The sequence below is a fragment of the Erythrolamprus reginae genome, chromosome 1, assembly GCF_031021105.1.
Source record: "Erythrolamprus reginae isolate rEryReg1 chromosome 1, rEryReg1.hap1, whole genome shotgun sequence".
Lineage (NCBI taxonomy): Eukaryota > Metazoa > Chordata > Lepidosauria > Squamata > Dipsadidae > Erythrolamprus > Erythrolamprus reginae.
This window is the reverse complement of record NC_091950.1, coordinates 270,891,993-270,907,587: the sequence shown is the minus strand read 5'-3', so window position 1 is coordinate 270,907,587 and position 15,595 is coordinate 270,891,993. Positions and strand designations below refer to the sequence as shown.

The 15,595-nt window shown below is 38.2% G+C and overlaps 1 protein-coding gene across 1 annotated transcript in view; it reads left to right on the top strand.

Annotated features, from left to right (window-relative positions):
• Positions 1-15,595, top strand: part of HMGCLL1 (3-hydroxy-3-methylglutaryl-CoA lyase like 1) — a 68,690-nt gene that overhangs the window by 34,458 nt on the left and 18,637 nt on the right. The window contains exons 6-7 of the mRNA XM_070738917.1: positions 4,156-4,219; positions 6,567-6,755. Of these exons, the coding sequence (XP_070595018.1) occupies positions 4,156-4,219; positions 6,567-6,755 (253 nt within the window). The remainder of the gene's footprint in view (positions 1-4,155; positions 4,220-6,566; positions 6,756-15,595) is intronic.

Here is a 15,595-nt window from a genome sequence, read left to right as displayed (position 1 = left end):
TGTTTTTCTTGGATGGGCAGACTCCATGGTTAAGGAGCTGATTAATGCATTCATCAGGGTGGATTTTCTTGCTGCTATTAAGTCTTAAGGTCCTTATTGGAAAGTTTTCTTGACCTGGAAGATCCTTGTAACTGCAAGGCAGTCTCAAACATTCAAAAACAGTTAAGAGTGCAACTATCTTCTGTTTAAATTGCTCCTGAGTTTTTGGTTGGGATATAAACCTGAGGCTACTTGGACATGTTGGTGGGTGATCTAGGCTGGACTATAGAAACTAGATGTGGTGTGCGAACCGGATGGTTTTTTTAGGCTACTTAATGGCTTTTGATACATTCAACTTTGGTATAACTTTAGGCATTCTGGCAAGTTTGGACCTTTCAGAAATCATGTTAAGAGTTTCAAGCATTATATCCTGTTTTTCCTGGCAAACTAGAGTTTGTATTGCAAGAATAGATCAACATCGGTGGGTAAATGTAATGGGGGAAAAATATCCTTGAAAGCTTTAGAGAGGTTTCTTAAGTTCCATTGCTACAGCTGGACCGGCTTTGGTCCAAGGTCATCAAACGTTGATATATGTACATGTTTAACAACTGGCATATGAAAGGCTTGAACTGTTTATTGAAAGATGTCATATGCTTACTATTTTTTTTAAAAAAAGATAAGTAAATATCTTTATTAATTATTCATACATCCAATTTCCATATATACCTATACTGTATGTATGAAATTAATTAGCTGGAGTTTCAAATTGAGGAAAAGAAATAGTTCTTGTGAACAACCTATAATTATTAAGGCTTTGAATTTCTGCTGCAAGATACAGTGAAGCTAAGCCTTGGATGGAGGGGCTTTGCAAATCATTCTGAAAATATTTTGTTTAGAAACAAAATCCCATCTGAATTTGCAGTTAACACTACGTTGTGAAGATTCAATATGAAAGCTTTGAAGACCTTCTGGTGGAAGTTCACTCTATGCATAAACATGTCTAGAGATGACCTTGGAGGGGAAAATATCTTTTCTCCCCTCTTTTGTGGCACTATCTCCAACAGAAGGCAACGGTCCATACAATTATTAATTAAAGTTTAAATATAGTTGACTCTTTACTACAATTCTCAACTCGAGAAAATTTTATATAATGATGTTTTCCATCTCTTAATTTTGAGAAAGATAGGAATTCATAACAGTTCTGGAACTCACCTTTAACATCTATTTGCAACCTAAGACTATCTTTTAACTAAAAAAAAGCAAATAAAATACCAAGTAAGCAAGTTGTGATTCCACAAATGCAAATCACTTTATAAGTAAAAGAGCGGTCCATTTGTGGGTGGCACAAGTGATTGAGTTTACTTCCACGGAGCGAAATTAAATGTTTTGCTTCATTTGTCATGTTCAGTACAGCAGAAAAAGCATTCAATGTAATGAAAATATAAAGTGTCATATCTGCTTAAAGGAAATGAAAATTATTTGTATTCTTTCACCAGCAGTGGAATTTTTCATTTGAAGTAATTTGTTGCTATAAATGGTCATGATGTTGTCTATGTTAAAGTATGAAATCAGAAAAATAGATTAACAATAGTTTTTGTACTTTTTCAAATGATTGGAAATGGGATTGAGGAAGGGCAACAATAGTTTTATTTAAGTTTTGATGTAAATATTCCTATTATTAAGGAAATTTGTTGAATAAATTACAAAAATCTACTCAAAATACAGTATGTATTGCATCATCTAATACAGTACTTTGCAGCAAGCAGTTTTGGAACACAGTTGAAACCATCCAAGTTTCAAGTTTCAAGTTTTATTAGATTTATATGCCGCCCCTCTCCGAAAACTCGGGGCGGCTAACGACAATCATAAACAATGTACAATAAAATCCTATTCAAAGTCCTATTCTTTTTTTAAAGCTTTGCTTTAATTAGAAAACATTTTTAGATTATTATTACAACTTCCCTTTATTGCCTAGTGTTCTGGCAACAATTATTTTGTGGTTTTATAATATAACATTCACTAAGGAAATATCAACTGCCATGTTAAGAATTTGCTTTTTGGATGCATATCTGTTTTTCAGACATGAACTCCCAATGAAAATAAATGCTTCTACAACGAACAGTGTAAATTATATTCAAATGTACAGTATAATAATAAACAGGAAGCAGCAGCATCTGTGTCTCAGACTAGATTCTCGGGGATCTCTCTGTATTTGTGTAGCCAAATCTCTCTCTCTCTCTCTCTGTCTCACTGTCTCTGTCAATCTGTCTCAATCTCTGTCTCTCTCTCTGTTTGTGTTTATATGTCTTTGTAGCCATCCTCTTCATACAAGAGCTGGATTTCTGTATGAGACTGTTTCTTCGTGGATTTATTTTCATTTAATGGGAGCTGATAAATTACCCAGCTATATTTCGTAAATGTTCCTTCTAAAGACCAACATTAATAATAATTTATAGTTTCAATTCCCAGGAGTTTTCCAGGTGGAGTTCCTAGTATTCCATCCATGGCTTTCTGTTCTTTTTTTTTAAGATGAGAAAAACAAGTGTTATTTTTTTTATCACTCTTCCCACTGAGGCATCCAAAATAATCTTTGAAAGTACAGGAGAGTGCTATATATTTGCCCATAGAAACTTAAAATTGACTTATATATATTTGGGTTGGGACTACAAGCTACCCGATGGACAAGAATGTGAATGGAGAATAGGCAAGTAGAGTTGGAGACTATGCAGGGTATGTAGCTGCAACAAGTGTGAAGGAAAGGCAGGTGTCAGATATGCCTTTGATGGGTATAGTTAGAATTTTATTGGAAAGATTGAGGTGGCTTGTAAAATTTTAACTATAGGCCTGAAAGCAGAAAAATGGGGAGTGAGCCTCTGGCTAGGAAGACAAAGAAGATAACCGTTGGTTAGTTGATGTAAGTGCCTAGAAGCAGATTGAAGTAAACCTATGCCCTGTGAAAGCAGACTATCATTCCTAGGTCTAGAAAGCTTAGAACTACGATGCCTAAAACATGATCTAAGTATTGCCCACAAAATCATATGCTGCAACGTCCTGCCTGTGAAAGCTTCAACTGCAACAACACAAGAGCACGCAACAAATTCAAACTTAATATTAATCGCTCCAAGCTTGACTGTAAAAAATATGACTTTAGCAATCGAGTTGTCGAAGCATGGAAATCATTACCGGACTCAGTAGTGTCAACCCCTAACCCCCAACATTTCTCCCTTAGACTATCCACGATTGACCTCTCCAGGTTCCTTAGAGGTCAGTAAGGGGCGTACATAAGTGCACTAGCCTGCCTTTCGTCCTCTGTCCAATTGTCTCTCCTTATCTCATATATCATATATCTTTTCTTCCTTCATATATCTTCTCCTCTAATTTTATATCTTCTCTTTATATATAATACTTCATGTCTATTCTCTTCAATATGTATTGTGCATTGGACAAAATAAACAAACAAACAAACAAACAAACATTTATTTGCTACAATAAGAATGGACAGAAAGTGACTGAGAACCTTTAGATAGATCAGCAATGTTTTATTAGGCGTCCACTATCCCAGTATATACTGGGGAAAAGGTTAGAAGGGACAATTTTTTGCAGTTCTGGAATTCCAAATAACTTCAGAGCTCTTTAGTAACAAAGAATTTTGCACCCAAATTGTCAGGATTCTGTTTAAGGATGGGCAGATTATGGCAGGCCTGGAGTCCTCAGCAGCATTTGATTCCCATTTATATAATATCTAAGTATTCTGAGTTGGGTGGCTTCTTTAACAATATCCTGTCTGAGTTCCTCTGCATGAACCTTTGAAGACAAGATGCCTCGCACTTCTTGAAATGTGCACAGAATCATCATTCCCAACATTGCAATATTTTATTTTATGATCTCAGTACAGAGAATATGGCGATTTGAAATAGACAGCAGAAGTCAAATTGTAAATATAAATCCATTTACAGTAGTTAAAAATAAATGTGATAAGAACATTGGATTTATGTTTGCATTTAGACATATGGCACATTACTTGTGACTAGGTGGCTGATAGGTTGCATTCAATTTATCTGTATTTATCAGACTTACCGTACTTTTTTTCTTCTAATTATACATACCAGATTTAAAACATGGTGGTTGCTTGTGAGAATTATACGTATCAACAGTGTACCTCTTTTTCTTGTTTAGGTATGTGTCTTGTGCATTGGGATGCCCTTATGAAGGAACTATCCCTCCGGCTAAAGTTGCTGAAGTAAGATTATTTCTTCTAAATTAAAACCAAACTAGAATATGTGTGTATTGAATATCCCTCTGCAACTCCTTATTCTTCCACATTTGTAGGGATAACATAGTTGCATGCATGATTCATTCCTTGTGATAATTAAAACCGAGAATTCAGGAATATGCTTGACGTATGTTTATTTGTAATGCACTCTGAAACGGAACTGCCAAGTACCCTGAGAGGTACTTCCAATCTTTAAATCAGTGTCAGTCAGTTCTTCTCACTGAAGGTAAAAAAGAAAACATTTCAGTTATATAATTTGACTACTTCTTGTCTATTAGCTGTATTAGACAATAAGTAGCCTCCATCTCCAATCCAAATACTGAAGCCTGAGCCATTGCTATTAGCTGCCATCAAATATATTATGTGTGCATATTTTCAGAAGCAAGAATAACTGTTGGTTCCGATAACAATAGAAACATCAGCTCCCACTGTGTCTTAGTAAGCCAGAAAGTAAAACATATGGTGGGGATTTTCTTCATTCGATGCAATAAAGGCGCCTTCCTGAACATGTCAGGAACACTTTTGCTCAAGCCAAGATTTAGTATTAAAGCTGATAGAATTTATACAGTCTGCCTTTTCTGTATCTGAGGAGTAGATGGACTGCAGGAGCAACAAAAATATGTTTTTAAGTCTAAGAACCACCCATGTGAAAAAGAATGTGTGTGTAAATGTTTATCTCTGGAAGAGGAATGGCGGAACAGCAGGGCCACTGATTCATCACTATCCTGTTTCTTTGACAACAACCTTTGACCTGCCACCCCAAACAAAGAAAGGCCTCACCCTGAGAAAAGTAATCCCTCACGCGCTACATTTTTTATATAAGTTTATTTTTCCCCTCCCCTCAAAAAGATGGAAGGGATGTAAACTCTGAATCCTTTTTAAAATAGGAAACAAGACTGAAAACATAACTCAGCTAGATATTGATAATGCCCAGCCAGTGGCCGGATTTGTGGCGGGGCCAGGAAATGCGGCCCCCTGCGTAGCCGCCATTTTCTTTTGCCGGGATTTCGCAAGATCCTGGCCAGGCCTGGCGCCGTCGCCGGCCTATGATACTGCCAATGGCGGGCCAGCCCAGCCCTATATAAGGGGCTGCGCAGGCCTGAGGCCCTCCTTTTCACCCCGGCAGCCAAAGGGCGAACACCCACCCTCCCTCCCTATCTTTCAGTGTGCCTGGTGGGTCGCCCTTAGAGGGCCGAATAGGAATTTTTGGCAGTCACGATGCTTTAGTCGTGACCGTTTTTTCACCTATTCCACACTGCAGTGCGGGATGGATGGTTAGGGGGTGCTTCACATATAGTTTTGATTTGGTTAATTCGGCTTACCTTTGGTCACTGGGTAGGCAGGTTAGGGGCGAAAATTGGGAGGTGGTTAGCAACTGTATGTTCTCCTTTGGGCATCTTTGGAGATGATTGGCAGGCTCTCTTCATGAGCTCATGATGTCATAAACCGGCCTGAGCGATTGGGGAGAGGTTGCCACTGGGTCTCGCCCCACCCAATTGCCTGTTTGGGATTGGATGGCGAGACCTCCCACATGCGTAGCATGGTTGGGATCCAGGTGAGGGCGTGGTCCCCTTCACCTGGATCAGCAAGGAGCTATGCTCATAGTTGCCCAGGAAGTTTATGACATAATTTCCGCCCCAAAGTTCTTAGTTGACCTCTGCAGGTCCCAGTTTGTTGTTTGGTTGAGGCAGCCTAAAACCTAACAGAATGTCCTATGGTTTTGTCAAATCTTGATATAAAAGACCTATAAGTTGGCAATGTGACATGCATATGTAAGTGCAAAGAATTGATTTGGCAACTTAGATCTGTTTTCCTGACCCAGTGTCTTCCATACCCGTTGCGATTAAAATTCCCAAAATTCTAAGTTAATTCAAGTTTAGATGCTCCATAAATCTTGGAAAGGAGATCGAAATGAGACAGTTGAAGTGAAAAATGAATGAGCTTCTAATACCTATCCTATCACCAATCTCCCATTTATGAGTGTATGACTGTAACTTGTTGCTTGGATCCTTACGGTTTTTATTAATATTGATTGTTTCCTGATTCCTTACTTGTGCCCTATGACAATCATTAAGTGTTGTCCCTCATGATTCTTGACAAATGTATCTTTTCTCTTATGTACACTAAGAACATATGCATCAAAGACAAATCCCTTGTGTGTCCAATCACACTTGGCCAATAAATAATTCTAATCTAATCTACCTCAGAAATTCTTCTTTGGCACTTGTGAATGTGTAACATTAAAGCAGACCATTGATATTTCTCTTGTTACCTCTCACTTATATTTGAAAGAACTCTTTTTTGCCCTAATCAGGTCTCAAAAAGGCTATATAGCATGGGATGCTATGAGGTGTCTTTGGGAGATACCATTGGAGTGGGGACCCCTGGCGGTATGAAGAGAACACTGGAATCTGTTATGATGGAAGTACCATTGTCTGCGGTGGCAGTGCATTGCCATGACACCTACGGCCAGGCCTTAGCCAATATTCTTACAGCTATGCAGGTAACTTCCAGCCTCCGAGTTCATTTTCACAACCCTCCTTCATTCATATGCTTATGTAAGTTGGAGAAAAGAAAAATGTACTGAGCTGCTCAGTTCTGGGATTGATATGATGCTATTCCAAGGGTGCGAGATAGGAGCTGAAGGACAAGATTATCACGTGGCTTCTTAATTGTCTTTCACTTGCAACACAGCCGTTTAGAAATCTGATTTCTCAATATACACTTCATTATCAGCAGAGAGAATTTATGTGCTCTATAGATTCAGGAATCCCGCAGACCCCATTATTGCAGGAAGAAATAAAACTGAGGTAAGCATTTGGCCTTCTTCGCGTCCCGTCGACTAAACAATGTCGTCTGGCGGGCCCCAGGGGAAGAGCCTTCTCTGTGGTGGCCCCGGCACTCTGGAATCAACTCCCCTCGGAGATTAGAACTGCTCCCACTCTCCTTGTCTTCCGTAAACTACTTAAGACCCACCTATACCGCCAGGCATGGGGGATTTGAGACACCTTTCCCCCAGGCTTATTATAATTTATGTTTTGGTATGTATGTGCTGTTTGGTTTTAATTATGATAGGGTTTTTAGTTTTTTTTAATATTAGATTTGTGCCTGTATAATACTGTTTTTATCGTTGTTGTGAGCCGCCCCGAGTCTTCAGAGAGGGGCGGCATACAAATCTAATAAATTATTATTATTATTATTATTGTTGTTGTTGTTGTTATTATTATTATTATTATTATTATTATTATTATTATTATTATTATTAAATAGTCTTCGAGGAAAGGTCATGGAACTTTGGGTTTAGATAGGATAATTGCAGTGAGATTATTATATGCCCCAAAGTGGAAATGTTTGATACAATCTGTAATGGAGATATGGTTAAAGATGATGGGACTTGTAGAGATGGCTAAATTGACTTCTTTGATTAGAGACAACATCTGTATTTATTGCTGACTGGAATCCCCTTGTAGACTTTCTGCATGAAACAGAAAATGGACTTGTGGTTTTGATGATTAGAAAAGATTAGGCAATGGAAAATATAGATCTTTTTTTGTAATCATAGCGTAAGAGATAATTTGAAAGTTTTCTTTTTATTCCTTTCTATTTTTTCTTTTTCTACTCTTATATTTTTCTTTCTTTCTCTTCTCCCTTTCCCCCCCTTTCCTAGGATTAGTATACACATACAAACACACACATATACGCACACAAAGGTAGATAGGTAGGTAGGCAGATAGATACCCTGTTTCTCCAAAATACAACATCCCCCTGATAATAAGCCCAATTGGGCTTTTGAGTGCATTGCAATAATGCCAAGCACTTATTTTAGGGTTCAAAAAAATATAAGACAGGGTCTTATTTGCGGGGAAACATGGTAGAAGATGATAGATAGATAGATAGATAGATAGATAGATAGATAGATAGATAGATAGATAGATAGATAGAGAGTCATGAATATGAATATGAATCAAGTAAGTCTGACAATAAGTAAATATTGTTAAAAATCAGGGGTGATGGAAGCTGGGGCTGCTTATTCTATTTACATCATCCAAATCTACAGGGAAACATAAAACTGGAACCCAGATCTCCAAGAAGGAAACAGCACTTAAAGGATGTTTATCACCTATGTATAATTTTGTGTCTGTGTATATGTATTTATGTTTTAAATATAAATCAGAAGTGCAACAGTTTAAACAGAACAAAAATAAGATAAAGGACATTACAGAAAACATTTGAAAAAATAAAGGAAGGCGGTTTTCTTTTCTTTTTTGTAACAACAATGATAGCAACAACAAAATACAGAACAGGAAAAGATTAAATGACTTTCCCCCTGGTATGTTTCTTAAAGCTCTTTTTAATCATCATCACCATCTTCAATTATCAACTGACTGACTTCTAAATTACTCTCAGATCTCTGAAGACAATGCATCTGCTTCATTTATCAGAAGAAACAAATTAGGAAGATGTTCAGAAGTTTATAGATGAAATTTCTGATTAACTTAATTACAAAAAATAGATACTGTTTCCTATTAAAATTGCATCTCCATTACTTTTTCTGTTCTAATAGAAGCACTCAGTGTTCTGGCCCAACTAGGGCTCACAAAGAACTCAGCACATACAAATTCTGTCCAAACCTTTGTTTGCTAAATTAAAGACTACTAATGAGCTTTCTTAGCAGTTGTCAAACAAAAATACAGTTTAAACCAGTCTTTGTTGAACACCAGTTGTTAATTTCAATTTCATTAACAGCTAGCACGAGTCCATGAAATAATAAATCAAGTCTGAGCAAACAGTCTTGGAGATATCAGGAAGCTTACAATGGTTGGCAAAATGCCCAGAAGCACTTTGCAGGAAGAATGCCAAGAACAAGAGCCGAGCAGACATTTTAGAAGTCCAGAGACTAAGGCAGATAAACAAACTTTTCTGCAAAGTGCCGCCTGTGTCATCATCCCTTAAATAGGCTAGGAGAGTGGCCAATTAGCCACAAGCCTATTCCCAAGGAGACCTCCTCCTGAGGAACCATTCCTGCCTTTTGGCAGCTCTGCATACCCGTGCATTAAGAATAGGGTCCTCCTCTTCTTCCTTGTCACTGATGGGAGTATCTGGAGGTTCTGAAGGCCCTGGTTGAATTTCTGGCTCTGGCAGAGTCTTTGCAGCCTTCTCACTGTCTGACTTGGGTACCAGCTGCACAGGCCACTGTCACATCAGCCTTTTCTCGTGCGGGAACCACTATCAAATGCACAGATTGCTGGTGAACCACAACACTCAGTTGTCATTTGCCTTATTGGGCCTGATTTCTGGAATTTGCAATCTTTTTTTTAAAAAAAATAATAATTGAATTTTAAAAACAAAACACAAAACAACAACAACATTAAATTTTCAATAAATTTGTATAAACATAATGAATACTAGCAAAGTAAAAACAAAACAGAGAAAGAAAAAACAAAAACAGCAGGGAAAACCCCCAGACATAAATAAAAAATACTTTTGGGATATTTACAGCCGTTTCTCATTCAGAATTTTGATTGGAGATATATGCATTTTTACCTTATTTTGGTTAACATATTGCTTTGCATATTTACATATTTGCTTATGTAACTTTACATATAGCTCTTTTCAAGCAGCAAATATATGTGATATTGTTCTAGGTCTTGGGTACACCATACATAGATGAGTTAATTAAAACATTAGAGTTGCAAGACAAATTAAAATACAGAAAAAATTCTGAGTTATCTTGAAATTTTTAATCAAAAGGCATATTAAGGGGGGGGGATTTGTGGCCTTACATGTTCCATGTATCATGCCCATCGCATCTTGGAAGGAAGTGTGTCCTTTTCCACCCTCCCCTTCTATTGCCTCTAGGGAAAACTTCTGAGTGTCTTCTTCTAGCAGCTCTAGCAAAAATAGATGGCTGACCATTTATTTATTTATGAAATTAATATGGGTGCTCTTCAAAATCCAGTAACTTTTGGCTGGCTCTTGGTAATATCTAAACCACTGAATAAGGGATCTCTCCCCAAAAGGGATTGTTTTTGAAGTGGCCATGCTTGCTTGCCTTCTATATTATGGGCTAAATGGTGAGAGCAGCGGTGGGTTGCTCCTGGTTTGACCTGGTTCTGTGAACTGGTAGCACCAGTGTTGGGAAACTGCCCAGGATGTTTCTGCATATGCATGCACGAACCGGTAGTAATGGATTTTAGAACACCTCCCCAGGTTTTTATATTTTATGTTTGGTATGCATGCGTTGTATGGTTTTAATTGTTGGGGTTTTATATATACTTTTAAAAATATTAGATTTGTATTACTATTATATTGTTTTTGTTATTGTTGTGAGCCGCCCCAAGTCTTTGGAGAGGGGCGGCATACAAATCTAATAAATAATAATAATAATTATTATTATTATTATTACTGCATGAGAGAATGATCCTCATGTGGCAACACATTATGGTAAGGAAAAGGAAAATGTACTGTAGAACATTGGTGGGATCAAAAGCACATGAAATAATATTTAGATTGAAAGTAATGCTGAAAAGGAAGGAGAATGCTGAGGAACATAGCTTTGAGGTTTTTTTCAAGGCCAATACAATGACACTTACTGAATGCCGGTGTAATTTATACACCATCTTGGCTTTGACCAGTAATAAAAAGCAACAACACAACTTCCACATTTTACAATTTGTGAAAAAAAAATGCAAAAGACAAAAAAAAATCAGGAAACGGTTGGTGCAGCACTTTCTTTTCTTTTTTTTTTGGTGCTGTCTGTTTCCTTTTAAAACTTTTAATGGTAGCACAAACAGAAACGTTGTACAATATTGGAAAGAAACACAAATGGAAAATGGAAAACAGCTTCCTGTTTGGGAATCATACCAGGAAGGTAGTCAAAGTTTTGATCTGCTGATTCTGCTTCTTTAACAGGTTTCTTATAGAGTTGTGGAAACTGAAGATGAGATTTCCAGTTTTCCACTATTAAACTGAACAAAAAAAGATATAGTGGTATAAACCAGTGTTTTTCAACCAGTGTGCCGTGGCACACTAGTGTGCCGCGAGACATGGTCAGGTGTGCCGCGAAGCTCAGAGAGAAAGAAAGCAAGAGAGAGAGGGAAAGAAAGAAAGAAAGAAAGAAAGAAAGAAAGAGAGCTAAAGAGAGAGAGAGAGAGAGACAGAGAACAAGAGAGAGAAAGAAAGCAAGAGAGAGAGAAAACAAAAGAAAGAGAGAGAAAGAGATAGAGAGAAAGAGAGAGAAAGAAAGCAAGAGGTGGAGAGAGAAAGAGAGGGAGGTAGGGAGGGAGAGAGAAAGAGAGCAAAAAAGAGAGGAAGGAAGGAAGAGAATGAAAGAGGGATGGGGAGAGAGAGAAAGAAAGAGGAAGGAAGGGAGAGAAAGAGGGAGGGAGAAAGAAATAGAGTGAAGAGGAGGAAGAGAGAGAGAGAGAATTTTTTTGTCCAAACTTTTTTTAGCCCCCCCCCCCCCCAATGTGCCTCAGGGTTTCGTAAATGTTAAACATGTGCTGCGGCTCAAAAAAGGTTGAAAATCACTGGTATAAACAATACAGATCAGATATTTTTGGATATCCAAGGGCAATATATATGGTACTTCAGGAAGCAAAAAAAAATGCCCCCCCCCCCCCCGAAAAGCAGTGTGTGTAATGGCTTATTTTATAAATAGATTTTGGTTTCAGCAAATGAATTCATTAATGTTTCTGAAAAAGACCCTGTTAATGTTCTTAACTTGATGCTGTAGAAGAAATAAATTGTGAGCTTCTACTGATTCTAGTTTATGTTTTCTTAGTGGCACTAGCTATGGAGGAAAAGAACATGTGAAACAAAACCATGGCACTTTAAAAAGGGTTTAACGTATCTAATAATAATAAGTGAATGTATTTTCAGGCAAGGATCAGTGATGTGGTATTTATAGGGACCAAAACAAATGCAACATCTTATATATACTGTAATTCTGCAATTAAATGATTAAAAGAGTTGAAATGTTTTGGAATTATTATACCATATTATTATTATTATATCATATGATTTCAGTGTTTAGGCATGGGAACTTTTCAGACATTTTAGAGATCATTCATTCTTCATTCATTCATTCCATAACTGAACCTGAACAGTTAAGTCAAAAAGAAGGCTGTGAAAATATTTACTGACCCCTCTCATCCTGGACATAAACTGTTTCAACTCCTACCCTCAAAATGTCGCTACAGAGCACTGCACACCAAGACAGCTAGACATAAGAACAGTTTTTTCCTGAACGCCATCACTCTGTTAAACAAATAATTCCCTCAACACTGTCAAACTATTTACTAAGTCTGCACTGCTATTACTACTAGTTGTTTTCTCATCATTTCCTCCCACTTATAACTGTATGACTGTATCTTGTTGCTTGTATCCTTAAGATTTCTATTAATATTGATTGTTTCTTCGTTGCTATGACAATCATTAAGTGTTGTAGCTCATGATTCTTGAAAAATATATCTTTTCTTTTATATACACTTAGAGCATATGCACAAGACAAATTCATTGTGTGTCCAATCACACTTGGCCAATAAAGAATTCTATTCTGTTCTGTTCTATTCTATTCTATTCTGTACTATACTATACTATACTATACTATACTATACTATACTATACTATACTATACTATACTATACTATACTATACTATACTATACTATACTATACTATTGTTGTGATTCCGTCTGAGGCCCCTCAGGGAACGGCTGATTCTCTGCCGGCTTCCTGCTCAGAGGGGGAGGATGAGGAACAGGAGGTTCAGGCAGACGGGGAGGAGGAATCTCAGGCTGAGGGAGAGGGAGGACAGCCAGAGTCCCCCGAGGGGGAGCTCTCCCCAGCAAGCAGCCTGGATTCCTTAGATGAAAATGCACAAGCAATCATCGATCTCCGGCAGAGAAGAGCAACACAACGAAGGGGACAATTAGCCAGGTACTTTCAGCACTAAAGAGGCAACAGCTGGGTTTGGGTGTGGTGCTCTCTGGAAAGGCTGAAAAGGCAGACCCACCCTTCCTGGCTTGTGGAGTATTATCTTGGGAGTCCTGGGACCTGGCTGTGATCTTTGGCGTCTTGGAATTCTGGTTTGTGACTTTGAATACTGAAACCTTGGGGGGGAAAGGTGTGGGTCTTATTCTCTACAGTGGTGTGTGTGCCAGCAAGAAGTCTGCTGTATTGTCTGGCCGTCAGGACTTTACTGTGAAGCCTCATAGCCTGCCTGTTGGGAAGAACAGGTTTTTCTCTGTGTTTATTTTTCAAACTATAAAGTGCTTTTGCTTTTACCAGCGTGTCTAGATGCTTTTTCCAGTTGGTGTTGAAGTCTGGGGGCACCCAGACAGAACAACTATACTATACTATACTATACTATACTATACTATACTATACTATACTATACTATACTATACTATACTATACTATACTATACTATACTATACTATACATCATACTGTTTAAAGGGGCTTGTTATTGTATAGTCTGGTTTCCCTGTTAATTCTTGCTTCATATAAAACTTTAATCCTATTGAGTATTTGTTCTATTTTTTCTGAATAGACCTCAGTCAGGCAATCTGCATGAATTGTCATGTTTGTTTGGGATTTTTTCGCTAGAAAATTATATTCACTTGGTGTTCCTGACAAAAAGGAATACCGGTGAAACTTGAATGCTGGCCTAAAGCCTTAGCCTAATTGATATGTGAAAGCCAGGCATAAAGAATTCTTATGGCAAGTCTAATAGTGAGGGAATCCTTGGTGTTCTTACTGTTTTCTTGCATTACTCTAAAAGTAGGCGATGTAATCACTGTTAGCACTGATGATGTTAGAGAGGGAGGGAGGATCTTCCTCTCCCTCCCTCTCTTTCCCACTCTCCATCTCTCCCTCCCTCCCCCTCTCTCTGAATCCTGACAATCTGAAGCTTGGTGTGGTGTGATTAACCAATCAGAAGGCAAAGATTAGTTTATGTGGCTTATTTAAGATGTTATTAAACCACTTCCTTAAGCCAATAGTGGACAACCGCAATAGGCTGCTGAACACAAGACCCATGGGCAACGGCAAGAAGTACTGGGGAGTTGTAGTTGAGCAGTATCTGGAGGGTCATAAGTTTGGTGTGGATTGGACTGACCACCAGAGTAGGTTTGTGGACCTTGACATTTAACAATAAATCTGGAGCTCAAAGGTGGGGAGGGGGGCATTGGAATGGATGTAGGGAGTTAAACCAAGTGTTGACAAGAAGCTTAAGTTTAGCACAATACTTTGCAACAGCAGAATCTTGGCAGAAGTTATGGATCATTCTGCATGCACAACTTATTTCAAGTGCTCGGTTTGAGAATAAGAAGAGAGCTGGCGCTGGTTCAAAACCTCAGTAATTTTTCCCTACCGTTTTCATGTTTTGGAATGTTACATTCTTTGAGTCTGTCAAACAGGCAGGGGAGTTGCCATGTCAACTAGGTATAAGAACGATGTATTCTTTAGAGGCAGAAATCCAGAAGCCTCGTCTTCATTGAAGGAAAAAGGATGACATTAGAGGAGACTTTGGGCTCACCAATTTAAACAGCTCTTATATTCAGAGTTTCCTTTGGGCTTTTGGTAAATTGCTTTCCCTTGGGCTTTTGGTAAATTGCTTTCTACTAGCAGTAATTTCCATTTCAGCTTCTTTAATTAAATATGTAGCACTGAATTTTTCAGCTCCTCGTAACCAGCCAAAATCCGTCTATCATTGCCTGCTTTCCATTAGCAGAAGGAATCGTTGTTTGATTTCCCCATCTTGGGGGTCTGGTTTTGAAAAATCATCTCGCACTTCATAAATAGTAAAGAAACGTGGAATTATGTAGTAACACTCATTGGTAGTTCTCAACACTCTATTGGCCAAGTGGGTTTTGACTGAATTATGGTTTGCTAAACTAAGTCCCAATTATGAAATGTCTTCTAAGAGTCTTCCTCCCTAGGGTTGCATCTTCATCTTTGTATGTGTGGTTTGCAATCCAGTTTCTTAGTTCAGATGTAATAATGTCTCTAGGAGTGTTGCTGTAACATTTTTTCCTATTAAGTACAGTGATACCTCGTCTTACGAACCCCTCTTCATACGAACTTTTTGTGATACGAACCCGGGGTTTAAGATTTGTTTGCCTCTTCTTCTGAACTATTTTCACCTTACAAACCTGAGCCGCCGCCACTGGGATGCCCCGCATCCGGACTTCTATTGCCAGCTGAAGCACTGGGATTCCCCTGAAGCTCCCCTCGCTGGGATTCAAAACAACACTGGCAAAAATGAAGGGAATTCCAGCGAGGGGAGCCTCAGGGAAATCCCAGCAATGCAAGAACGGTCGCTTTGGCTGACAACGGAA